General features: G+C 39.6%; 1 protein-coding gene across 6 annotated transcripts in view; it reads right to left on the bottom strand.

The window, feature by feature from the left end:
* ZBTB44 (zinc finger and BTB domain containing 44) overlaps positions 1–25,581 on the bottom strand; it is a 70,987-nt gene that overhangs the window by 10,394 nt on the left and 35,012 nt on the right. For 4 of the 6 annotated variants that reach the window (XR_009520338.1, XM_060017654.1, XM_060017658.1 and 1 more), the window contains 3 exons: positions 18,309–19,381; positions 3,841–3,925; positions 1,268–1,431 (listed from right to left, as the gene is read on the bottom strand). Coding sequence is in view for 5 of the 6 variants with exons in the window: in XM_060017654.1 (XP_059873637.1) it covers positions 1,268–1,431; positions 3,841–3,925; positions 18,309–19,326 (1,267 nt within the window). In the remaining variant the exon portion in view is untranslated. Of the gene's footprint in view, positions 1–1,267; positions 1,432–3,840; positions 3,926–18,308; positions 20,299–25,581 lie in introns of those variants that run through there. The other 2 variants (XM_060017657.1, XM_060017659.2) reach the window with 2 other exon arrangements.

Here is a 25,581-nt window from a genome sequence, read left to right as displayed (position 1 = left end):
GAACTGTAATTCTGTAGCAAGAGATAATCTGAAAAGACAAAAATCATCAGCAAAAATGAGTTCCAAACTCAGTATCTCAGAAAAGGTACAGAACATCTAAGAAGTCGCTAGTGCTTGAAAAAAGAAAGCGAGAAAGAAAGGCACCATGGGGTGGGGGTAATTGAGGTAATATATACTCCAATGGATTTTTGAACGCTTCCAAATCTTGTATTTTATAGACTTCAAAACACAATTTAACCAGAGTATTTAAGCAGAGCCCAAATCTTCACAAAAGATTACTTCATTTCATTAAAGTAGTGAGGTTTATATTGAGAAGATGTGAAAATGATCAGTACCTACTCTTCATTTCCTATCTCAAGAGAAAAATGAGAAGAAAAAAGGGAAATTCTAACATCTCTGAACATAATTAGTGATTGCAACAGAACTACTACTTGATTGAGTTTTTGGGTATTTAATGTAATAGTGATGGAAAAATATGTAGAAATTAATATATGAAATATAAAGTATATTAATGGTCCCTTCCAATTCATTATCACAGTTTTAGCAAATAAAATTTCAAAACCCTTCAAAACATCATCCATTGATTCAACAAAGTCATAGGGAATTAGTGTTAGCACAGGGACTGTTAGACCTATCTAAGTGAAATAGTTATACAGCTGAGAATAGCGGTAAAGATTTCTTATCAGAGGTCAGTGTTCTATCTGCAAGAATTTTACTGCCTTTACGTGAACACTTAACTTAAATTTCAAATATGTTTTACACATCATTTATCCAAAATCTCTTTTACACCAAAAAAATACTACAAGGCTGACTAATCAGGGCACAGAGAAATTTAGGACTGTAGAATTAAAATTAAATTATTGTTATTAATTTTTAAAAACTTTTTATTTGGAAATAATTATAAATTTAGAGAAGTTACAAGAATAGTACAAAGAACACCAATATACATCCTGTTAACCCCATTTGCTTTACCGTATGTATTTGTGCTTTTCTCCCTCACATATATACACACATGCATCTGATATCCTTTTCATTTACATATTACACCCAACCCAAGTCTTAATGAGAATACTGATGCCTGTAAGCAAATACATTTCTGACACTGCACCAATTCAGCAATGGACCTATGTTTATCTGTTCTCACTAGACTTCCCAGAGATAAACTTTTTTCTAACTCAAAAGCATCTGTTTACTGTTTTTAACTGGAAGTTCAAAATAAAATGTTTTGGAGTGCTCATTTATGCCACAATAGGGATGATGACATTACCTGAGTGGATGAGCATGTGCTGTTTCAGGTTCTGAATACGGGTGAATCGCACCCCACATGTTGGACACTGAAAAGGTCTATCTGGACCATTTGGACTTGGCCGTTCTGTGCTGCTGGTGGAAGGAGCAATGTAGAGTTGGTAGGGATACTGAACATTTTCCAATCTAAAAAACAGACCAAAGAAGGCAACCAGGCTCTGATTTTTAAGTTCAATAAACACTTCTGCACAACTTTAAATGAACAACAACAACAAAAAAACACTTTAAGACTTTTTGAAGCAGTTTAAAAGTTAGATTACAAGTTTCATTTATAACAAAAGGAGAAACAATGTTATTGTCCAGAATGTCAAGTATCTTAAGTTAAGCAAGGTCGTATGACCAAGCACATATCATAAACTATTTTACTTTAGGTATCTTTAATCTCTCTAATACTTTCCTTCCTACTACTGCTTTAATTCAGGCCCTCATCAATACACGGCTGAATTAATAACTCCTTCTCTTTAGCCCACACCCCTTTAACCCATCCTCACTGTTTCACAGTGATCTCTCTGATTAAATCAGTCCCCTGATAAAAATCCTGCGATGGTTCACTGTTATCTTGAGTGAAGGCAGACGAGACTCTGCATGATCTGGGTCTGTGTACTCTTCCAGCCTCATTTCTTGTCATACTCCCCAAACATACCCATACCAAGCAGTTCCTCCTTAACAGTTCTCTCTGAGTGCTGTGCTTTCATGTATTTAACTTCCTTCACGTGCTTAGATAACACGCCCAGCCGTTTTATGAAATGTACCCAAGAAGTTACCTCCTCCTCCCGAAAGCCTTCTTTGATTCATCAGTGGTTTAGGCAGGTACCCTCCTATGCAGAGCAACCGATCCCTCTGCAGATGACTCATGATTATCTGCTTACTTGTCTGTCTTTAACCTCTTCCCCCTCCCCCAAAGTTGGCTTGATCTCTTTGAGGGTAAAGGGTTATTACGTTTCATCTCAATATGCCACCACTCAGCACAGTATCTAGTATAGAACAGACAACCTCATTAACGTTTGAAATTAAGGAATGTAGGCATATTTCCATTTGTTTACACCTTCATTAACGTATTCAAATGACTCTGGTTCATAACCTGCTGTATCAGGTTTAGCTATTCAAGAACAAAAAACCTTGTTTGAGTTCTTTGAATCCTTCAAGTTTTCAACAAATATACTTTTTAAGTCTGTCCCGGACTCTAAGAGGAGGAGTTAATTCAGTGAAGTCTATATTCAGTGGTCAGAGACAGACAATAAACACTTGAGAAAATGATCAGAACAGAGAATTAAAACAGAGTGATCGGTGTTTTACTTTAGACTGGTGGTCAGGAAAATTTTCCTTGAGAACTGACACTTAGACAGTGATCTGAAGATTCAGGAAAGAGTGAGCAATGTGGAAATTAGGGGAGAAAGCATTTCAGGCAGAGTAAAGGCCCTAAAATGGCAGACAGGCCCCAAACCAGAACAAATATGGACTAGAAATATTCTAGGAACTGAAAGAAGGTCAGCGTGGCTGGATATGGTATGCAAGGAGGAGTATGGTCTGAAGGAAGTCCTATCAGGTAGGCCTGTAAAGGCATAGTGAGGAGTTTAGATTTTAAGTGTGAATCTACTGGAGAATTTTAAGAATCTGCTACTTAGAACAGCAACATAATCTGACTTAATTTAAAAAACAAAATCATTCTGGCTGCTACATGGAGAATGACTGGAGTAGGGGAGAATGAAATCAGGGGCCAGTTGAAGATTACTGTAGTGAAGGCAAAAGATGGTGGTGACCTGGGCTGGGGTGGCAGTAGCAGAGCTGGAGGAGAAGTGGACTGAGAAGGAGGAGAAGTATATTTTGGATGCAGAGCTGACAGGACTTGCTTAAAGATTAAATATGGTGGTGGGAGGTGAGGGAAAGAAGGATCAAGTATAATTCCCAGAGACAATGCTTGGGAAACTGGGGGGATGATGGTGCTGTTCACCGAGACAGGAGGACTGGAGGAGCAGGCCTGAGGGGAGGGAAAGGCTAGAGTCTGTCTTGGCCATATATTAAGTCTTGGCCCTGCTATGTCTATGTGAAAATTATCAAACAGGAAGGGTCAATGTGAAGATAATGACTTGGGAACCATGAGTATATAGATAAGGGTTTGATCAACTTTTTTGGTAGCAGGTCAGATGTAATTATTTTTGGCTTTGCACACCACATGATCTGTTTCAACCATTCAACTCTGCCATCCACGGACAATATATAAACAAATGAGCATGTCTGTGTTCCAATAAAACTTGATTTACAAATAAAGGTGGTGGCTGGAATTAGCCTGTGGTCCACAGCCTGCCAACCCCTAATATAGATACTATTTAAAGCAACTGGGCTGGGAAGTCTTGGAAATGCCAAAAAAAAACCCTTGTACTATAACTTGTCTAATTTATGTGGCTACCTGATGACTAAAAAATATACTAAAGGGAGGTCGCAATAAACTTTTATATAATTCCCAGATAGAATGCTTGGGTTTAGAGTTACAAGCACAGCCCTTACAAGAAAACTATGTACTATGTTAGTACTAACCGATCATCATCATCTGCGTGAGCACTGGTGCTAGAAGTGCTCTGAAGTGTAGGTAACCCTTCAGTGACGCCTTCATCTACTGAACCTGTGAATAAAAAAGACAGCTGTCAATACTTTGGTGTAATAAATAAAGCCAAGATATAAATTGTAAGCTGTGTCTCCAAGCCTCTGAACAGATTATTTAATGTATATACCCTGAATTACCGGTCAGAAGTAGTAGTGTTCTATAACTTTTTAACTTTTGTTTAATTTTTACATTTTATTTTATTATTTGGCTGCATCGGGTCTTAGTTGCGGCACACGGGGTCTTCGTTGTGACGTGCGGGATCTTTTGTTGCGGTGCATGGGCTCAGTAGTTGTGGCACATGGGCTTAGTTGCCCTGCAGCAAGTGGGATCTGGATTGAACACACATCCATCCCCTGCATTGGAAGGCGGATTCTTAACCACTGGACCACCAGGTTAAGTCCCTACTTTTATTTTAATTAAACGTTTATGTGATTTTAAAAAATCACATGTGAAACAACAGCCTTATATCACTACTTAAATTCTTTCAAGAGTATTTCTTTGATATAAATTTTAGAAAGTAGAGCAATTCAAATGTAAACTAAACAAAAATTCACATAAAATTAAGTAATGTTGTAACAATCATTTAAGGAAGCACTAACAAGTTTTGTTTTTTAAAACTTATTTTATTGTGACATACAACTTACTTGTTGTACACATAACTTCCACATAGAATGAGAAAGACAGCTGTAAGGTGAACATCTGTGAAACCTCCTCACAACCCCCTAAAACACTGGCAGCATCCTGAAAGTTCCCATTACCCTTCTCTGATCACAAACCCCTCCTTCCAGGAGGCAACCATCAGCATCCTCTTTCATTTTTTTCCTTTTCTTCTTATCCTGCTTCCTTTTATTTATTTTTTATTTCCATTTGTTTTTGGCTGTGCTGTTCCGCTTGCTGGATCCTCCCCCAACCAGGGATCGAACCCGCGCCCTCGGCAGTGAAAGCGCAGAGTCCTAACCACTGGACCGCCAGGAAATCCCCTCCCCCTTCCTTTTAAAAAGTAATTTTACCTCAAATGCATATTTCCATAAACTAGGGGTTGTTTTATGCTACAACACAGCTGAACACCATCGAGGGTTGCTTTCACTCCAGTGGCAGAGTGGAGCAAGTGAGCTTGGGACAGAAGTCAAGTCTAAAATATTTACTATCATGCCCTCACCACGAAGAGTACGCAAGAGTACATACCATTTAATGGTGTCTGGTTTAAACTTTACATAAAATGAGTCACACTGTATGTATTCTTATGCCTTGCTTCTTTCCTTCAATATTGTGGACTTATCCATGTTGTTACATGTAAATGAAGTTAGATATTATTCATCATCTATCCAATTCACTTTTTTTTTTTGCGGTACGCGGGCCTCTCACTGTTGTGGCCCCTCCCGCTGCGGAGCACAGGCTCTGGACTCGCAGGCTCCGCGGCATGTGGGATCCTCCTGGACCGGGGCACGAACCCGCGTCCCCTGCATCGGCAGGCAGACTCTCAACCACTGTGCCACCAGGGAAGCCCTATCCAATTCACTCTTGATGGACAGTTTCAGGCTACTATGAGCAACACTGCTGGGAATATACTTTGTTGTTTTTGTTGTTCCCGACCAGGGATTGAGAACGCATGCCCCCTGCAGTGGAAGCGCAGAGCCCTAACCACTGGACCGCTAGGGAATTCCCTGCTGTGCATATATTCAAGTAACAATGCACATACACATGCTTTTTTTTCTAGGGTATCTATTATCAGGAATGGACTTGCTCGGTCATAGAATATGTATTTTTTTAACTTCATGTATTTATTGAACCCCTCTTCTGTGACATGCCTGTTCAAGTCTTGCTATTGAGTTGTCCTTTTTATCATGAGTTCTTTTCATGTTTCGGATACAAAATCTTTGTAGGTAAAAGATGTTACAAATATTTCCCCCTCTTACATGGCTTGTCTTTTTACATTTTCTTTTGATGACCAAAAAATTTATATTTTAATTGAATTGATCAGTCTTTTCCTTTATGGTTATGGCTTTCAGAGCTTGTTTTTAAAAATCCTTCCCTATCTCAAATTACCTTATGAAAGATTTAGGTTTTGCCCTTGGCACTTGGGTCTTTTCTTTAACACACCTGGAGTTGATTTTGTGATGGAACACAGTTACTGGAAAGTCTGTCTTTTCTCCTCTGCTCTGCAGTGCTCTAAAAGCATGGGTCTGTTTCTGGGTTCTCTACTAGTTCCCTCTGCTTGTCTGTACTTGCATGAATGCCACACTTTAGTTACTGTAGCTTTATAATAAATCTTGATTTGAGGTGGATCAAATCCTCTCACCTTGTTCATTTGCTCCCTGAACATCTTGGAATTTGCTGGCCTCTTATCTATGGACTGTTGTCTTTCGTAGATTCTGGAAAATTCTCAGCCATTCTCTCCTCTCCTTTTAGGACTTTCATCATACCTATGTTTGTACCATCCATAACCCTTACCCTCTTTTACACCTATAGTCTCTACCACTGTCTGTGTGATGGTTAATGTATGTGTCAATGTACTGGGCTAAGGGGTGACCAGAGGGCTGGTAAAATATAATTTCTGGGTGTGTCTGTGAGGGTGTTTCCAGAGAGATCAGCATTTAAATTGGTAGACTTTGTAAGGAAGATCATCTTCACCAATTGCAGGTGGGTATCATCCAGTCTGGTGATGGCCTGAACAGAACAAAAAGGTGAAAGAAGGGCAAATTTGCTCTCTGCTTGAGCTGGGACATCCATCTTCTCCTGCTCTTGAACATCAGCACTTCTGGTTCTTGGGCCTTTGGACTTGGACTGGGATTTTGGACACTAAGAGGCCAGCAGTTCCCAGGCCTTCGGATTTGGGCTGGAACCACACAACCGACTTTCCTGGCCTCCACCTGGCAGACAGCAGATTATGGAATTTCTAACCCTCCAAAATCATGTGAGTGAATCCCTCCGAATAAACCTCCTTCTGTATATCTATATATATGTCCTACTGGTTCTGTTTCTCTGGAGAACCCTAATAGTTTCTCTCTCTGTGCAGCACTCAGGTGATTTCTTCTAATTTATCTTCTGATTCACCAATTCTCTCTTCTGCTGAAATCCCATCTGCTGCCAAAATGTTTGATATCCATGTTTCGTGCGTGCGCTGGTTGTTCTGACAGTGATTACTGCCCTTGAAAATGATTTGCAGGGGACTGATTTGCTAAGGGGAGGATGAACATACCCTCTTCCAGAGAAGCTTTCTGTTCGCCTCTGCCAGATTCCTAGAGGGCAGGCCCTGTCTAACCCAATTCACTGTTTGAGATTCACTGGCCTACCCATGCAAGGAGTAAGCAGAATGTAAATCTGCAGGAGGCTGGTCTGTGCCCACCACTTCTCAGGGATGTGTTTTTCCCCCTTTTCCCTTTTCATCTCTTAGTCGGCCCACTGCCAAGGCAGCTGTTTCTAGAATCCCCTGTGGAGTCTGGAGGAAGGGGAGCAGGTTGAGTCCTAGTGCTTAATGCGTGGGGCAACTTCTTTAAGACTTCACAGGGTCGATCTCTGTTTCCCTCACTCTTCGACTTGATGAACCAAAGCCCTCTTGTGTTTTGGCAAATGTCTTATGTAAAAAATGGTTTTAGTGCTCTGATATGTACTTACCTCTCTGCATCAGACTCCCCCCTAAAATTAACCTGGCAGTTCCCTAACCATCTTTTCAAATACTTTAAAAGGTGACTTAAAATAAAAAGATCACGTTGTTTTCAGTGGGAGGGTAGATCCAACCAGCCTCGCCTGTTCTCATCAGGTACTAAACCTGGTCAATGGCTTTACGGCGTGCGAATAAGCTGTGCTGCCCCAAGTGAACAAACGAGCCTCTGCGGCTGTGCAGTCCTTACGGCCAGCACTCTTCTGGTTGCAGTATTTTAATGAAAGCTAAAAGGTACTAACTGTAACAGTTGTACAACACCATATACATGTGAACATTTAATAAATATCATCTGTTAACAGATACACAGGATGAAACTTCCTCCCAGTGAAAATTTTGAATCCGATACTTCAGTTTTCCCCCTTGGAACACTTGAATTTGCTGACATTAGGAACCGATCACATTTTCTACTTAAGTAAAATTTTCCAAAAAACTAACCGAATCCCTTTTAAGGCATCCAAGCTTACTTTATTAAATAATTTGCACTAGAAAATTTGTGACAGTTGTATTTTGCCTTGACTTCGTAAATAAATAATACTAAATATAATTCTTTTCTTGTTTCTTGATGACTCACGGTAATCATCAAGAACACCAATTGTTATACTGTGTTCTAATACACTGATAGAGATTTTTTTTTTTTTTTTTTGCGGTATGCGGGCCTCTCACTGTTGTGGCCTCTCCTGTTGCGGAGCACAGGCTCTGGACGCGCAGGCTCAGCGGCCATGGCTCACGGGCCCAGCCGCTCCGCGGTATGTGGGATCTTCTCGGACCAGGGCACGAACCCATGTCCCCTGCATCGGCAGGCGGACTCTCAACCACTGCGCCACCAGGGAAGCCCTGATAGAGGTTTTTGAAAGAAGACAAGACCCTATGCATTTACATTCATCCCTAACTGCACCTCTATTCCTCCTGTCCCCTCACCCCCATCTCACCCTTACTGGTGTGTATTTGGCATTCCTGTGCATGCCTTTTCTTTTCTTATTCCCTTACTATCAAGAAACATTTATGCTTTTCCCCTATGCCTATTTATCCAACTTATTCCTGATCCTTCTCATTTGTTTTTAAACCAGATGTGGGTTGGAGGACCAGATAATGTTGCATTTTGCTTAAGAAAGAGCTGTTCACTTGTCAATATCTTCCCACTGTCACTTTTTTCCTTAAAGAGGGAACTAAACACTAACATTTCAATCTGTCCTAGGATTAAAAACTGGAAAAATCCAGGTATTTGGATCTGGACACCATGGACACACACAAAAATCTACTTTATAGTATTCTGCAGTTCTTCAGAACGCAGGCAACATTAAAGCTTATAGGTAAAGACTTGCAAAAAAGGCCTGAAGGTGTGATTAGGGCAGGCCAGGAAGACTGATCTAACTGAAATTTCACCATCAAGTAAACTGTAATACTTTTAGGAGGGAGTGGGGTCATGGTGAGGTGGAAATGAAACCCACTGTGCTTTGGATTGATTCTGGTGTTACCAGGAGTCTGCTTAAAAGGCTGGTCAAAAAGAACTAAAATGGAGTACGAGACATATCTAGCAGATGGTCCCTCTTAAATCTATTTCCATTCTAAAATATCTAAACCTTGGCCTCTAGATCCCTAATCTGATGGATAGAAAGCGTGGAAAGTAAAACAAAGGGTACTCTCTTCTAGTCCATGGCACATTAAATGTGCCAAAAATAAAAACAACACCAAGCTAAATTAAGAGTTAAAACAGACTTTTAGAAATCTATCCATACTGTGGACATTATAACACATAGTGTTATATCACTTACGTAACCATCAGCACAAATAAATCTTGTAAACTTTTTCCTGAGACGGTGGTTTCTGCCCATGACAGCACAAGTAACCATATTAATTGGAATTTTAATTGAACTGATTTAATAGCAGGCTATACCAGCAATTTTACTTTGCTGAGGTGATAGTGATGTTTCTTAAATTATTAAAATGAAGTTTCCGGGCTTCCCTGGTGGCGCAGTGGTTGAGAGTCCAACTGCAGATGCAGGGGACACAGGTTCGTGCCCTGGTCTGGGAGGATCCCACATGCCGCGGAGCGGCTGGGTCCGTGAGCCATGGCTGCTGGGCCTGTGCGTCCGGAGCCTGTGCTCCGCAGCAGGAGAGGCCACAACAGTGAGAGGCCTGCGTACCGCAAAAAAAAAAAAAAAAAAAAAAAAAAAGAAGTTTCCTTTCTAAACTATAGGGATTCTGGGACTTCCCTGGTGGTCCAGTGGGTAACACTCTGCACTCCCAATGCAGGGGCCCAGGTTCGATCCCTGGTCAGGGAACTGGATCCTGCATGCCGCAACTAAAAGAGCCCGAATGCTACAACTAAAGATCCTGCATGCTGCAACTAAGATCCAGCACAGCCAAATAAATAAATAAATAAATAAAAATTAAATAAATAAATAAAGTATAGGGATTCTGCTCTCAGTGGTAATGAGGACTAAGAATTCTGAATAGAACCCTCTCTCTTATACAACAGTAAAGCGGATTTATAGAGACAATCAGCTTTGCATGTTAAGGGCTATTTTATCAAGAGAGAATCTACTCTCTTCCATCATTAAGGAGTGCTGTATAATAGCTTCTATTCCATCAAACTGATTTCTGTTTTCGCTAACCGTTGTTTAAGTACTTAAGACACTTACAAAAACCATTCTGGTGGTGAAAAATAATTACAGTGGTCCAGCCACTACTGAGCTTTTACCATGTTCCAGCCACAGTTCTATATGTTTTAAACAACTTATTTCATACTTGAGAAAGAGGAACTGGCCTGACACTGACACTTAGGAGTGGGCCTGGTATTCACAGCTAGGCCTAGTGTTTTCTGTTGGACATAAAACAATCTTGCAGAACACCAACATCAGACCCGATCACACTGGTCTCAAACACATAATTTTTTTAAGCACAGACAAAAACAAGGTCACTGTGCAATCACAAAAATACCAAACCTCCCCCTTCTAGCTAATGGAAGTCCCTGCTGGCTTTAGGTTTACTTTGGTCTGCATTCCTAGATATTTGTTAAGATTCTCAGTCACAGAGTTATTTATGCTTTCAGACATCACCAGTCCCCGAGCAAATCCCACTTACTTGAATTGGATTGAACAAACAATCCTTTGTTCTTGCAGCTGTCCTGAAATCACGTAACACAAGCCCAAATCCTCTAATAAGTCCTTTCTAACACCCTCTTATTGAGAAGCCCGAAAGACCCCATGGTGTGTGACCTCCCACACTTCAAATGGGTACTGAACTCAACTTGTTTCACCAGGTATGCTCCTGGTGGCCTCTGGCAACAGCGCATTGGCAGAAATGAAGGGCTCATCGAGATTTGGCTGAAGGTCTTTCTGCCTTGCACTGGGAACCTCGACAACAGAGTGCATATCTAAAAGTCCTTCTGAGGTGCAACCTGCTTCTGGCCGGGAGGTAAGCTCATGCTCAAGTGAGCTCAAATATTTCACTGAAGCCTTTCAGTGTTGGGCTTATTTTGCTTTCCTAGAAAAAGGTCTTTGGGGAATATTTTGTTTATCCAGTTGGACTTGTCATTGTTCCCTGACAAAACTGTTTTCTGGCCTTCTAACACCTGCTCCTATGATCTATCTATCTAGTGTTGACTCTTGTCTACAAGAGAAATACACTGTAATGAGAGGATGGACAGAGACCAGACTGGTCCATCTGAACTGGCCCTGGAGGCTGAGTTCAGAAGATCTCCGACTGGCAAAAACATTTCAAAACTTTACAAGGTATGACATATATGAGCCTTGAAAATATAACAGAAAGTGACAGAAGTCAGTCAGAAAAGACTACACAGTGCATACTCCCATTTATATGAAATGTCCAGAACAGGCAAATCTATACAGTGTATTAGTAGTTGCCTAGGGATAGGGGTAGGACTAGAAGAGAGGCATTGTTAAGGGGTACAGGGTTTCCTTTCGGGGGGATAATTACACAACTCTGTGAATATACTAAAAACCACTATAGTATACACTTTAAATGGGCGAATTTTATGATATGTAAGTTGTATTTCAATAAAGATGTTTAAAAAAACCTTATTAGGACTTGACTTCAATTTTGTCTTTGTGTGAACTGCTTTGCTTAGTTTCAAATGCCCAGAACCAGGAGGCTTCATCTGGTCCCTGGCCTCTGCGACTGGAAATAAAAAGTTACACAAGCATTATTCTTATGGACCACTGCAGTTCTTATGAGTCATCTCAATCTGAAACTGCATCTCTTCCAGGCCAAACATCTGTTTCCTTCATGTTTTCTCCATAATCCTAACACGTTACACTTATCTCTCAATTGACTCAATTTCACCAAGGACAATTTGGAATTGGAAGTAGCCATTTTGCAGGGAGCTTCCGACATGAACAAGATTGTCCATCTGAGATACATCAATATTGTACCAACACTGGGGCAGGGATTTCAAGAGCTACCCCCATGGGTATTTCCAGTGTATGGCCTTCCCAGCGATGACACAACCTTGGTAAGACAAAGATAGGAACCAAGCATTGATGTACATCTTTAAACACCTCCAAATGAGCTATGAGTTTGTTTGATGATTGTTTATTTTTAGGGTAGATTGAGGCGTCCTCATGCTAAACAGCTATGCTGTAACGGCAAAAGAAAAATTAATAGATTCTGTATTCCTGATTGGGGAAATCCCAACTATTCTCAAGTAACAGGACCACACATTACACTGATGTTGCTCTGAAAGAACTCTATAAGCTGATCTTTTACTCAGACTCTCCGCTGTCCCCATCACCCACAAACTTCAAGAGAAAAATAAAGAGAACACATGAGATCTTAAAACTATACTTATCAAAGCACTTAAAAACCCTCTTAACTTCCACAGTCTTAAGTACTGCCAAGAGCCTTGATAGCAATAAGACAAATCATCTCTACGACCCACAAGTCGACTCCTTATGAGTTGATAGTAGGCTGCCTTTTTCAAGTGGGAATTTTGGTTTAAATCTTAGGTTCTACACTGATACTACAATGATACCCCAGGTTTATCACAAACAGAGAAGAGCTTATGAATGATTTAAAATCTGGAGTTTTGGTTTTCTGGAAAAGATGCCACCAGAGAAAACTCTCCATTGATTATCAATAGAAAGGAACTGATCAGATATTGTTAACAACTGATTCAGTGGTAACAGTTTGAGGTGGCATTCATTGGATTCATGTTTCCCAACTTAAAAGACACATATCACACCCTTCCAACTCCTGTGCATCCATTCCTTCTAAGGAATTCTCCAGAAGATACTGACTTCAAAATGGACAGCTCCTACCCAAGATGACAAAATCAGATTAATTTTCTGATTCTTCAGTACTCTTTACTATTAATCTTGACTATTAAAACCAATACGATCTTTCATCTTCATCCTATTGTTTCTGAACTCCTAAGATCTCCTTCTGCCACTTAAGGAAAAACAAAACTCTTGTACTTCCCCCCCACCCCAGACCATAGTTACTAATCTGAATTTAACAGATTGCTGGATCTATTATCCTCCATCTGACCCTGCTGACAAAAACTTAATAACTGTTCTTTTAAGCACTACAGAAGGCAGATTCCCTTTTATAGGGAATATTATATCATATCCCAGGCTTCGGCCATAGAAAAATGGACCCTGACCTCAAATTAACATGTTTCTGCTGAGGTCATTACAATCCTAACAGCAAGACCTATTCAGTCAGAAAGACACTAATCCTGGGACCATCCTGATTATGATAGCCAGTTCGTTCTCTTCAGAGATACTTGAGCCTGGCTTGCAGGAACTATTTAACTCCACTTAAGGAATCTGTCCATTTTAAGGGACCAAAACTGGCTCACTCTTGCTGTAATGAATGATACTTACATTCCAATACGCCCACTACTAGGATACTACTTCTATGTTGGACACAGGGTTTACACATGCCCGCTGCACACTAACTCATTCTGTATATTTAAGTAACTGTTTGGGATTTTCAGGTATTAAAACCACCACCCCAACTTGTTCAACTACAGGTGTGTTCCTGGTGGTCTTGCTGGAGAGCACTGACATACTTAATAGATAGGTAATACTACCATTACTTTATGGTTATGGAAACCTGGTGAGGTTCAGTGACTTGTTCAAAGTCACACATCTAGTAAGTGGCAGAAACTGGTAGCAGACTCCAAACCTGCCTGACTCCAAGTCCTGAATTTTTAATCATTATGCTATACTGCATATATGCTCAGTGTCGCAAATTCTTCCATCATTCTAACTGCTCACCTCAACAAGTTTATTCACTATTCATACACAAACCGTCAAATTTCTCAACATCTTAACTGACCCTCATAACAGTCACTTCTCTTTTAACGGCAGATTTTAGAGTCTAGGAAAAACCCCTGAATTTCTTCATTAGCATAGTAAACTGTGGATTATCTAAAACTATTTTATCTTTGGTGTATACAGATAATCGAATACTTCAAGACAAATAATGAAGCCCTATCATGAAGTCCTTCTCACTTAAACAAATTTTCCTTAAACCATACCAGATATAGATGGCCAGCTTTTTGAGAAGCAAGACCCAATCTAAACTTAGCAATTATTTCTCTCTTAAATTTGCTGTACTTATTGTATTTATTGGGAGTGTCAGATTTTATAACTTTCTGCTGGGCAACTGGCAATAAAAAGAACAGGTAAAATCTTATTTGAATTAATTTCATGAGTAATTAAATTATTATTTTAGAATTTCATAAGGAGTATTTTTTGTTTGTTTTCTTTATAATGAGTATATTCAGTATTATACTCTCAGTCTCTAGAATGACAAACTACCTGCTATATATCATCTTTAATAAGTTAGTAAAATTAAGTACTCTTATGAAGTATTCTTATGGAATATGGAAAAAAAGTACCACACACATCTTCCTCTTCTCCCTCCTACATTTTTTCACTGCCTAGTATACCTGAGGAATTTAACTTTTTTCTGTAGGGCTTTATTTTGGTGTACAGATTTGGAGTTAAGATAGGTTAGTTGAGAGTGATTAGTACATCTGCTATGAAGACAAGGGAAAAAAACCCTAATTTGGATTATCTGATTATATGATATTCAGATCAGAGTTCTTTGTATGTCTGCTTTGTAACAGAACCTACATTTGTAATAGTATATATTGGAAAGGAAGTATTCTTATAAAACTGAAAGGCTTATTCTACTTATGCTCCTAACTTCTCTATTTAATCATGTTAATAATATAATAAAGGCAAAATGTGAACTGATTAGATATACTTGAGTGGTAAAATAAGGCTATTTCACATATCTAATAAGGCTATTTCACAAATTTAGTTAGAAAGATACTCAGATTAATATTTGGCTTCTAAGTTCTCAGATAAATAATTAAAATAGTAATTACTTATTAGTTCATTATTCAGAAGGTACCAAGGTGTTTCCAAGATTAAACATGTTAGTAATTTAACAAAAACTTGGTCACATTGTCAAATAGCTAGGATCTCCTGCCATCAAATATATTACTGAGTGTGTGGTCACTTGAAAAGCACAAGTATCTTGTCCCAAATTTCGGAATATTATCTTTAGTAGGTATATGAGTAGAATTGTGTCCCCCCCCCCCCGCCCCCGCCCAAGACATACTCAAGTCCTAACCCCTAGCACCTGTAAATATAGCCCTATTTGGAAATAGGGTCTCTGCAGATGTATCAAGTTAGATGAGGTCATACTGGAGTAGGGTGGGCCATAATCCAATGACTGGTGTCCTTAGAAGGGAGATGTGGTGCTGAAGCCAGAGACAGAGGGAAGGCCCCATAAAGATGGAAGCAGAAACTGGAGAGATGCAGCTACACGTTGAGGACTGTCAAGGAATGTTAGTAACTGTCAGAAGCTAGGAAGAAGCAAAGGATCCTTCCCTACAACCTTCCCTGCCAACACCATAATTTCAGACTTTTAGCCTTCTGAACTGTGAGGAAATAAATTTCTCTTGTTTTAAATCACCCAGTGTGTGGCGGCTGCTGTGACAGCCCTGGGAAACTCATATGGTGGATCAAAATCCAAGAAATTAACAAAGGTAAGGGGCCCTCCTGGTTCTCCAATCTTTGGGAGAAAACCTCTTTATTGATCTTTGTTGGGTTTTCTTCTCTCCCTGAACATAGATACTTCTCAAGGATCAGTTCTCTGGCTTTCGCTCTTACACACACATTTTCCTGTTGAGAGTCAATCTGTCACTGCTAAAAGTCCTAAACTGGTAATCTCCAGTCTTGATCTCACCCACCCTGCCTTTCAACGGCTCTGTGGCATGTTGCCTGGTCATCACCCAAGCATGGTTCACATGGAACAAATCTTGCTGACTTACTCTTAAAACTGGGCTCCCACCTCCTCCCAATGATTTTCATAGTAGTTATGGCATCTAATAGATTCCTATCGAGTGTACAACTACCGTTATTTTTTGTACCATTAAGAAAGAAAAAGTAACTGTAAAGATTATTAATTGCAAAACATATTTGAATTTAGAGATAATAAAATATGAAAAACTGTGACTTATAATCAATGAATATAATAAAATGTTATCAGTATTTTCCTGGTCATCCAGGTACCCTGACCCTCTTATTCCCTCAAACCACATATTCAATATCATCAGGTAGTAATGATTCTTCCTTTACAAAGTCTCTTAATACCCATTTTCTTTATAGTATTATGCTAAGCATCTTCATTCATACAAAGACAACTGTACTGTTACTGGTTTTTGGACTGTCTCTCCCCAGCCAACCCCCTATGAATTTGACCAATATCAAATTCATTTTCCTAAAATATCTGTAAATGTTTTATTTTTCATTCATTTAAGGCAGACTCTTTATTACCACTAGGATAAAACCCAAGCTTGCTTGGCCAAGCTGTGGTAGACACTGCTAGTTGCATACAATATCCATTCTCCTGTAATTTTGTGAGGCAGTTACATACCCAACTAATATACATGTATTCCCAGATTCTCTTGCAGCTAGGAAAGATGACGTGACATAAACTGGCAGAAGTTTTTTGGGGACTTCTAGGAACATATTCCATACAAGAGTTACCCCTTTCTAGAATATGAGGCTAAAGATGAAGCAAAAATCTTATAACCATGAAGCAATAAATATATGGATGACAAACTAAGGACGGTGGATTATAAAAATATAAGGGGCCTAGGTCACTGTAGAGCCACTCTACCAGTCCTGGACTTCCTATTTCTGAATATTTTATGCAATAATAATAAAATCCCATTTGGTTTAAGCCATTTTGAAGGGATCCTGTTATACGCAGTTGAATGCACTCCTAGCTGAAACTAGTGTTCAAGGCTTTTCACAACATGTTCTCAACTGCTCATTTTTCTTATTTCCCATTATTTTCTATACTTGTAGGCTTCCATGCTTTATTCACATCATTGTGCACTGAATTCACTGCTTTATCAAATATGCAATGTTCTTCTACCCCTCTGTGCTTTTATACATTTTCAAAGAAATGTCATTCCCTCACCTGGGCAAACTCCTACTTATTATGTAAGATCCAGCTCAAATACACAGTGTTAACTTGCTCTTTCCTTAGTGAACCTGTAACACATTGTTCCTACCTCTAGTCTAGTGCTGATTGTTGATTTACTCATCTGCTTCCCCAATTAGACTATTAACTCCTCAGATGCAGGCACTATATGTCTTTTTCATCATATATCCCCAAGTTTGGCACATGGCTAAGTTTTCAATAAATATTTTAATCAAGAATAAAACACTAACTGGATTTTTTAAACTGGTATTTTTTGCATTGAAAGTAATTCACTAATCACAGACATATGAACTGTGCCATCATATATGTGTCCCATCAGATACTGTTCAACTATTTTCTTTGCTCCCTGTGGGTAACTTATTAAAAAAATATTGTAGTATTAATACCATCTAAAAAACCCAGTTACCATGTTTTATTCTTCTTAATACTTCCTATAGGATACAGCACCAAACTTTTATCTAATAAGCACTTAAAAATACTTGACTTAGGGACTTCCTTAGTGGCGCAGTGTATAAGAATCCACCTGCCAATGCAGGGGACACGGGTTCGATCCCTGGTCCGGGAAGATCCCACATGCCACGGAGCAACTAAGCCCGGGAGCCACAACTACCAAGCCTGCGGTCCAGAGCCCGCGAGCCACAGCTACTGAAGCCTGCATGCCTAGAATCCGTGCTCTGCAACAAGAGAAGCCACTGCAGTGAGAAGCCCATGTACCGCAACGAAGAGTAGCCCCCACTCGCCGCAACTAGAGAAAGCCCGTGCGCAGCAACAAAAACCCAACGCAGGGACTTCCCTGGTGGCGCATTGGTTAAGAATCCGCCTACCAATGCAGGGAACACGGGCTCAAGCCCTGGTCCTGGAAGATCCAACATGCCACGGAGCAACTAAGCCTGTGCACCACAACTACAGAGCCTGCGCTCTAGAGCCCGTGAGCCACAACTACTGAGCCTGTGAGCCACAACTACTGAAGCCCAAGTGCCTAGATCCCACGCTCCGCAACAAGAGAAGCCACTGCAATGAGAAGCCCACGCACCACAACGAAGAGTAGCCCCCTCTCACCGCAACTAGAGAAAGCCAGCTTGCAGCAACGAAGACCCAATGCAGCCAAAAATAAATAAATAAATAAATTAAAAATAATAGACCCAACGCAGGCAAAAAAAAGAAAATTAAATTAAATCTTTTAAAAAAAGAAAAGCTAGACTTGACTTCATAGCATTATGGAAAACATAGAAGACACTATACCTATAGAGGAAGACTGTGGACTAATCAGAAGGTCCTCTTGGACTTGTTCACTTCCTGGCACTGTCTGCTGATCACTCAGTGAACTCTGAGATGCACTGACAGGCTGGGATACTTCCTCATGGACCTCCTCATCACTTAACCTTTCTACTTTGACCCGGACATCTTCCTCGGTACCCAGAGGTAAGGTAGTTTTTGTGCTCTCACAAGTCACATAATCAGCCATTCTTCTACCTGTCTCAGATGGGCCAGGTAATTCTAAAGTCCGGGTATTTTCTGCTTGCTTAAGCTTATCAGGCTGAATCCTTCGATCAATTCCAAAAGGAAAAGTCCAGGGAAAAGCTAGAGAAGAGTCAACTGGTTGATTTCTATTTTCTGAGTAGGAAGCTGAAGAATTCAATACCTGTGGAGAACTTGTTTGTGTGCTACACTTCACAGGACTTTCAGGAGACATAACAATGTAGCTTTTGCGCTTTCTCCTCGACTCTCGGCAAACAGGAATGGTTCTTTCTACCACACTGCACTCTGAAGACACTGGAGAAATGCTTCCATCTCGAGACGTAAAATTGCAGTTAGAGTTATTTTCTTGTCCAGCATCTAGACCCTTTTCTGGTTGGCTGTTGGGTGTATTCCATAAAATGCTTGATTTCATGAACTCTGAGCAGGTGCTAGCAACACTGAACATTTGCATATAGCTGGCTGCAGCTAGAACATCAATGATATTTTCTGTGTTAATTGACAGAGTGGCTGTGTAAGCATATTCTAAAAGGGGTATAAAGCCAGTCACTGTGACATGATGCAAATCCAACACATTCTTGTTCTCATCCTCTGCTTGGCCTACAAGTTTGGTGCGAAAGAAATCACTGCAAGCTGCTAGTACCACCTTATGTGCCCGGAAGATTTTGTCCTGGACACGAATAGTGATATCACAAAAATGTCCATCATTTCGAAGCATATTTAGCTTTCCAAGCATTTCCTGGCTATGGGAAGAAGAGCTATGAGTAAATGTTTTCACACCCATCTTTTCCTTCCTCTTCTACCGATGCTCTTCAAGGATGCAAATGAATCAGAATGTCCTAAAAGATACATAAAATAAGCATTAATTGATGGTTTAGTAGCTGAAATAAAAGGTGATTTAGATCGTTTTCATGAGGCCACCATGCTAAATCAACAAGCTGAAAGATGGTAGTGAGAAAGTTAGTTCAAGGTAAGAAATATATTAAAATACGTTCTCTATATCTGTCCCCTAAAGTGTCCTATCAGTGGAGTCTGTGAGCTAATGTCACACTTAATGAGCTGCATAGTTTTAAATAATAATAATTTGCAAATAATGACAATTATAGAATACTATTTTCCAGATATAGTTCTAAATGCTTCACATTCGATAATTTGATTGTCATGATGTCTCTACCAGTAGGTACATTTTATCCCCATTTAACAGAAAAAGGTTAACTACCTTGCTGAAGTCAGAAAATTATTAAGTGGCAGACCCAGGGTTCAAATCCAGTCAGGCTGGCTCCAGAACCTACACTCTTAACCTCAATGCTTTATCCTGCCTCTTTTAGGATATAAAGTGAGTAAATACAAGTGACCAAGAGTCTAAGTTTTATGACGTGATAGGTCTGCATTCTTTCTTCAACAATTCCTCCAAGGCTGTTTGTTATAAGGACTAAATGAGACAATACACGCCGCACATGCTGAGCACAGTATTTGGCACGTTGTGAGCACTCAAGTGAAAGCAGCTACTGCTGTTTAGATTACTAACACGATAAAACCACCTTCCTGAAAGAAAATTCATAAAACAAATAATGTTTAGTAATCAACTGACTGGATTTTCCCTTAAAAAAAAAAAGTTGGTTTGCCTGTATCACATTTTACATTTATTCACTAAAAATGTAAAAAACTGACATTCTTAAATACTTTTAATTTTGCAAATCTAATAATACTTTTAAATAACAGTTTTTACAGTACTTTCCCCCTAAACTCTTTTTACCTCCTCTATGTGAAAGTCACGGAGGCTTGTACTAGCCCCTTGATAAAGGTAAGAAAACACTAATGCTCAGAGAAGTTAAATGGCTAACAAATGACAACCAAAGCTAAGATCTGGGTCTTTTGACTGGTAGATTGCTTTTCCAATACAAGAACACATAGCTAAACACATATATATGGAATTTAAGAAAAAAAAAATGTCATGAAGAACCTAGGGGTAAGACAGGAATAAAGACACAGACCTACTAGAGAATGGACTTGAGGATACGGGGAGGGGGAAGGGTAAGCTGTGACAAAGCGAGAGTGGCATGGACATATATACACTACCAAACGTAAAATAGCTAGCTAGTGGGAAGCAGCCGCATAGCACAGGGAGATCAGCTCGGTGCTTTGTGACCACCTAGAGGGGTGGGATAGGGAGGGTGGGAGGGAGGGAGACTCAAGAGGGAAGAGATATGGGAACATATGTATATGTATAACTGATTCACTTTGTTATAAAGCAGAAACTAACACACCATTGTAAAGCAATTATACTCCAATAAAGATGTAAAAAAAAAAAAACAAAAAAACCCCACATAGCTATGTACATCAATTATTTTATCTAAGACAAATAACTTTTCTTTTTAAAAAAAAAAAAGTACTAAAATAAATGCAAAACAAATTTGGGGAAACACTTTTTGTAAATCATCTCTAGATAAAGAAGATTTCAAATGTCTCAAAAATATAGCCACCAGTTAAAAATGGTGTTGAAGATCATGAATATTTAACTGACCTGGAAAAATGTGTGGTTCTGAGTATTAAACGAATGCACAATTACTGAATCCAGTGAAAACTCAATAGTGGTCATTATTATGTATTTAGAGAAAAATGTGATGAGTATATAGATGATAATCATCTTTGTGAAATATATACACACATGTTTATATTTGTACACACACACACACAGAACAAGAGAACATGAGGTCTTAACTAGAGATTCATGGATTCACTAAGGGCGCCATGATCCTTCTGAAATTGCACACAGAATGTGTGTATTGATGGTAGCTTTCATCATATTCAAGGGAATCACTGGTAGACTATGGGTGTTTATTCTCTTCTTTTTGCACATTAAACAATTTTTTTCTTTTAAAAAGCACCATACTGCTGCAAAACCCTAGGGTTTCAGTTCCTCTTGGTTCAAACCCCAAAGTCATGCAGAGTAGGTCTACTTCTTCTTTCCCCTTGAAAAAGCTTTCAAAAACTGAAGATGGCAATCACATTCCATTCTTTCCTAAGGTTCTATTCTTTAAGCTAAACATCCCTTGTCCTTTTAAGTTCTCCTTAAAATTTGATGAACATCCTTGCTATGCTCTCAACAATCTCCATTTCCCGTACTCCTTTAAGACTGGTTCCCAGGGTTGTACACAATATGATAGGTATGGCAGGATTATAACTTGAGCATAACTTTACTATTTTTACCTCCCTTGTCTGGGTACAAATATTGGTAAGACTAGACCCGGTATTCTGACAGTCAAATCATACTACTGACTGATTTTGTTTATACTATTGAAAACTTAATTCAATAATCGACTGATTAGATGTGAGGAACTTTATTATGTAAAGAGAGGAACACAATTAAAAATAAAACATTGTCCTTGACCTCATTAAGTTTACAGTCTTGGGCTTCCCTGGTGGCACAGTGGTTAAGAATCCGCCTGCCAATACAGGGGACATGGGTTCGAGCCCTGGTCTAGGAAGATCCCACATGTCACAGAGCAACTAAGCCCGTGCGCCGCAACTACTGAGCCTGAGCTCTAGAGCCCGCGAGCCCCAACTACTGAGCCCGTGTGCCCCAACTAGTGAGCCCACATGCCACAACTGCTGAAGCCCACGCACCTAGAGCCCATGCTCCACAACAAGAGAAGCCACAGCAGTGAGAAGTCCCCGCTCACCGCAACTAGAGAAAGCCCACGCGCAGCAACGAAGACCCAATGCAGCCAAAAAAACACAGAAAACGTACAGTCTTTATGAAGACGACACACGTACCTAATTAAAACTACACAGCTAGTGCTATGTGAAAGCAAACAAAGAAAAATTTAATTCTGAACGTGCAGGGCAGGAGAGGCACCATGGAGGGCAGGGAGTAATGAAAGTAGAGCTCTGCCAGGTGATAAAGCAGAGGAGAGTGCCAGGCTTTCATGGGACCTCACACGATCTCAGTGAGCGCTCACCATCCTGACGTGCCTTGCGTACAGTGTGTGCACTGTACTGGCAAATTGTTGTTAATGGCACTATAAGTTACTCTAAATGTGGGCATGCAGAGGTCGTCAGTTCAAACATCAATCCACTACATAAACATCACTTTCGAATGTTCTTTGTAAGTAAATGTACATGTGAAGGGGAAAAGATTTAAAAAAGACACCCTAAAGATTTCCAGCTCAATAAATATAAAAAATTCACTGAATATCCCAACATGAGAAGACAAAATGACCAATCTGAGGTTCTTCTTAGTCTGATAACACAATAAATGGCATGAAGCTCTGGGCCGAGCCAGCCAGGTAAGGCCGCTGAAGTAACTACCCTGACCAATCAGAGGCGACATCTCAAATATAAATCTGCCTGTGCGCTTTCCCAAAGACAAGCAATCACAACGAGACACCAGGCAGCTAAGACTGATCTGACCAAACTACCATTTAACATATCTGCTGATTTCTCTCTCACAGGAACGAGATGAAGAGGGAAAAAAATGGGAAAGCTTTATTTGGAAGATTTTTGTTCATTTGCTGTACCCCAGTAAACTGGCTTCTTTAAAAGCCAGGCCATGAGGAGCACTTAGTTTGATCGGGATCACATGGTTCAGGGAGGAACATGGCTTCAAGCAAGTGATACTCATAATCCAGGGACCATCTGCATGAACACAGGTGTGAAAGCAAGAAATTAAATACTATATTTGGAGAACATTTCAATCTTGGTTTGGGTGGAGGCCCCAAACAACAGATACTGCATCCAAAGTGAGGTGCAAGGCCACCTGGACATGGAGGCAGGGGAAAACTTAGTTTCAACCTTGAGTTACACCCACCTTCAACGTTCAAAGAGTTAAATATTAGGAAAGGACTTTGCCGAGTGATCGGTGTGTTGTGAGTTTCAAACCCTCTCCCACTCCCTTCTACTCCCCAGTAATGGAAAGGGGTTAAGGCAAATTTGCCCTTTGTTTCAGGTCTACAGAAAATGTGTCACACTTGAAAAAAATCTAATGGATACAAGTCTGATTTAAACTCTGGCCAAGACTACAAAGTATGCTTACCATCTCCCGACAGTATATAAAAGCAACGCCCGAAGTGGCTGAAGAGACTCTGGTGCCCAAATGCTGGGTTGCACATCCTGGTACCGCCATGTGTAGCAGTGGGACCTTAGACAAGTCACCAAACTTCACCGTAATTTCTTCAGCAGTGAAACAGGGATAACAGAACTTACTTCAGAGAGCTCTGAGCATTAACTGGCCTGATACACATAAAGTGCTTTTAACAGTACTTAGCACGAAATAAATGCTACAGAAACATCAGCCGCTGCTGCTACTGTTATTAAAGACCTTTTCTTATTCAATCCTGGCTTCTCTCAATCCTGGAGGGTCCAGAAACCACAGTCAGCAAATGAGGAGGAATAAAAGGGCAGAGGAAAAACAGAAAGAAAAAGGAAGGCAAACAAACCTCACTTTCCACTGCAGACCTAGAGTAGGCCTGAGGTGGGCAAAGAATAAAACCTTTAACTCTGAATTAAATTTATTAGTTCTCGAAAATAATGTTTCTATTCCCTGAAAGTAACTAGAAAAGTTATTAAGACTTGCCCTTCAAGAGGCTGGAGGATAAAAGAATAAATAAATTTATTTATTTATTATTTATTCCCCACAGAATAAATTTATGAGGATGGTGGAAGACAAAAATAAAATGGATTCTGAGTACCTTCCGTAAACTGTGTTTGTTCAATGTAATGGTTACACACATATGGTACAAAGTATAATACAGATGGAGGTATGGAATGGACGGAAGATGAAGATTAGACTGGGAAATGCCCTGTATGCCATGTATTTATTACATTAATTTCCCAACACAGGTCTGTGAAAACTTAGTCTCATGACATACTCTATAATAAATAACACAGACAAATGTAATTTAGAAATACTGCAGTAACATACATTGTGGCAAAACTTGGGATGAAATTATGTTATTTGAAAAAGTCATACATAATATGGATAGTACAGAAGCCAGAAAGTATATCCTGAAATTTTTATAAATTAGATAATTCTATTTTAAAAAACCTCATATCTTTCCATATGCATGTAGATGAATATGTATGTGTGTAGTTATATATTTAATTTGGAACTCATTTAAAATTCTCAAATAAATATTTTTTCAATCCAATTACTAATGCAGAATTTATGTAGTACTCAAAATAAAAATGTATTTTGTAATAGCTTGCAATTTGAACTAGTGAGTAATTCAGAAAGTTTCCTTCCCATCCCTTTTATTCCAAATTACTTATGAAATAGTATATACGTGTTTATGAAAGCGGCCGTTGCTAAACAACATATACTTTAAGGAGAGAAAAATAGGGCTTCCCTGGTGGCGCAGTGGTTGAGACTCTGCCTGCCGATGCAGGGGACACGGGTTCGTGCCCCGGTCTGGAAGGATCCCACATGCCGCGGAGCGGCTGGGCCCGTGAGCCATGGCTGCTAAGCCTGCGTGTCCGGAGCCTCTGCTCCGCAGCGGGGGAGGCCACAACGATGAGAGACCCATGTACCGCAAAAAAAAAAAAAAAAAAAAAAGGGAGAGAAAAATATCCTATGATTCTGTTTTGCAGTTGGGTTGAAAAACATTTACCAAATAAGGTATATAGCCCAGTTGCTATAATAGTTTAAGTTAGACAAATATTAAGTTTTGAATTCTGACTCTTCCATTTACCATTCAGGCATTAAATCTTAAGTCTAGTTACTTCATCTCTCCATGCTTCAGTTTTCTCATTTGTAAAACAGGAATGGAAATTACACTTTCAAGATAGTCAAGAGGACTGAATTAGCACAATTCCTGGCACAAAGTAAACATTCAATAAATGTTAGCTTCTATTATTACCCTAGAAACAGTGTGAATAAAATGAAATGGAGATAAAATTTCAAAATATCTACTATTTCTTATATGACACAGAGCACATCCTGAATATGTATATTTTGATATAAAGATTAACTGATAAAAATTATCAGAGGATTTGAGATTAAAATGGAGTAGCTCGGACTTCCCTGGTGGCACAGTGGTTA

The sequence above is a fragment of the Delphinus delphis genome, chromosome 8 (genome assembly GCF_949987515.2).
Source record: "Delphinus delphis chromosome 8, mDelDel1.2, whole genome shotgun sequence".
In the NCBI taxonomy this organism is placed as follows: domain Eukaryota; kingdom Metazoa; phylum Chordata; class Mammalia; order Artiodactyla; family Delphinidae; genus Delphinus; species Delphinus delphis.
The sequence above is the reverse complement of the archived record's forward strand: the minus strand, read 5'-3'. Positions and strand labels throughout refer to the sequence as shown.